Below are 2,462 nucleotides of genomic sequence, written 5' to 3'. Positions count from 1 at the left end.
AACTTGTCAGGTAAAAGCTTAGAGCATTTGATGAAATGAGGGGAATGATTTCAGAAGTGGATAATAGAGACGCAAATATGCTTTTTTCGCACTGAAATACATACCATCGAAAAAAACTAAATGGACGATAACTTCGTCAAATATACTTCTTTTCATACACCACACAAAAAAAATCGCACAAAAAACCGCACAAAAAAAATCGCACAAAAAAATTCGCACAAAAAAAAACGCACAAAAACAGGTTTTACTGTATTTTATAGAAAGACGTGTGATGTGTTTTTGATTCAACATGTTTTATTTCTCCTGGCGAAAACATAACATCGGAATGACTAACCTTAGAAACAACCAGAGGGAGTCTTCCTCCCGTCAGTATGAGAAGGATGGCGAATAATGAACATAAAAAATAACAATGAAGTAATCGTAGAAAAAAACATAAAATAGAGCGGTAGACAGCGTGTTGTGGTTACAGCTGGTTAGATACAGAGAGATTCTTCCTCCATTTCGTTCCTATAAGTTGCGGCGTAGTCTGAGCACTGGCGGTGTTTTTTAGTTGTTGGTCGTCTGTTCGAAATCTTTGGCAGCTCTGTGGTCGCCCGGGGTCGCTTACCATCCGTGGTATCCTCCATATCCTCCGTACTTGATGGCGGGAGCGGCATGAACGATGGCTGGAGCCGCATACTTAACCACTGGAGCCGCGTACGAGACTACAGGAGCCGGAGCGGCATACTTAACGACAGGTGCTGCCGCAACGACCGGGCTATGCACCTGGTGGATGGTGGCATAGCTGGTGGCCGCCGGAACGGCAGCTTTGATAACGGGTGCGGCTACCACTGGGGCAGCATGAATGATTGGAGCTGGCGCTGCGTATTTCACCACCGGAGCGGCAGCCAGACCGAATCCATGTCCACCGTATCCGCCGTATCCGAATCCATGGCCACCGTATCCACCATATCCGAATCCATGGTCACCGTATCCGAATCCGCCTCCGTACAATCCGGGAGCGGCACTGGCAGCGGCGATAAAGGCGAAGATGATCTGAAATGTTGGAAAATAATTTAATCGATTTTTTCTCCAACTTTCGAACCGTTTTTCTCGGGAAAAGGAGGGAAAAACGTGGAGTGGATAAATATAAATTAAGCCTCTATCCGAGGCAATGGCAAAAAGGTTTCTCGGAATGTTTTGACGATTTTCGCTCTTCGGAAGTTTATCGGCACTGATTTGAATCCCACGGTTTGCAAATCAAATTGTGAATCCAAAAAAAGCAAGGACGAAATAGTCATGCTCCACACTTGCGAATCACTCTTTGATTTGCGACTTATTCATCTTCACGCTTCCTGATTCGTTATCGGTGTGTTTGGAGATGATGCATTGACAAAGTTACATAAAACTGTAAGTTGTTTTTTTATGCTGGGGTATATCGCCTCAGCCGGTGGCGCTAAGTACCATGATAGAAGTGCTCTTTCATCAAACATTTTTTAACATACACTCCAATTGAGTTGTTGGAAATGGAAATGTCGCTTTAAATTGAGTATCGAGCTCCAAATTAAAAGCTTCTCATGAAAGTGTTGAGCTAATTAAAGAACAAAGAAGTATCCAATAATGGCGTTATTTCACCAAGATATAATAATAAAAGATGGTTGTTCAAAATTTTGTTACGTTAATCACAGTCCTGATTTGGAAATAACATTTTTGCCCCCCTTTTCAACGTAACATTTAGTTGTTAATATATAAGATAATCTAGCTTACAAATTTGTTCTAGAGACAGAAAATCAATCGGTACACTTTTGTTAAAGATAACTTCAAAATTGTCTCATAATGAAAACAATCTTGTCACTTCACTTTCATCCTTCTCGTAAAATACTGGAACTGTTTGTATCTCGCAGGAATGACACATTATTAGAAAAACATTTCCCATCGACTTCAAACAGTTCATTTCATGAGGAAACAATATTCAGGGCATCTGGCGAGCAGCACTACGGCACTCTCAACAATTTCGACACTTCTTGTCTCACTCACCAGGATTTTCATTATGGCGAATAAATTGGATGGAAAACTATGTGTACTCTAACGATACTAGGAAATTTCAATACTGGAAAACACTAGAAACTAGCTGCACTAATAACACTGAGATCAAAACGCTTGTCTTGTCTAGATGAGACCAGCCGCGGGAAGCTTGGTAAGATTGATTGGAAGACGATGAAATGCTACTGCCATTACGTGGCCGATCCATGTCGTTTTATACCCTCCTTTGAATCGAACAACCCCCCTAGCTGAAAGTGATGATCTTCGCGGGTTAGAATCGTGCCAAGAACCGACCCACCGTTGGAAGGGGTGCCCGCCGAGACAACAAGTTCTGACCCGCAATGTCCTAAACTGGAGGAGAGCAGAGGGATGTTTTTTCTTCTGTTTTTCTTCTTCTACATGATCGACACCGGCCCGATTGGCTGCCGCATCGGAGCGTT

At 42.6% G+C, this 2,462-nt stretch overlaps 1 protein-coding gene across 1 annotated transcript; it reads right to left on the bottom strand.

The window, feature by feature from the left end:
* Window positions 1–272: 272 nt before the first annotated feature.
* Window positions 273–2,197, bottom strand: LOC129778349 (cuticle protein 16.5-like). Its single transcript, XM_055785214.1, has 2 exons — window positions 2,017–2,197; window positions 273–1,035 (listed from the first exon to the last, which is right to left on the bottom strand). Exons 1-2 carry the CDS (start codon window positions 2,026–2,028, stop codon window positions 604–606), a joined length of 444 nt encoding a protein of 147 aa, XP_055641189.1. The 5' UTR covers window positions 2,029–2,197; the 3' UTR covers window positions 273–603.
* Between the last annotated feature and the right edge of the window lie 265 nt (window positions 2,198–2,462).

Source organism: Toxorhynchites rutilus, chromosome 3, assembly GCF_029784135.1.
Source record: "Toxorhynchites rutilus septentrionalis strain SRP chromosome 3, ASM2978413v1, whole genome shotgun sequence".
Lineage (NCBI taxonomy): Eukaryota > Metazoa > Arthropoda > Insecta > Diptera > Culicidae > Toxorhynchites > Toxorhynchites rutilus.
This window is presented reverse-complemented; position numbering and strand designations above follow the sequence as displayed.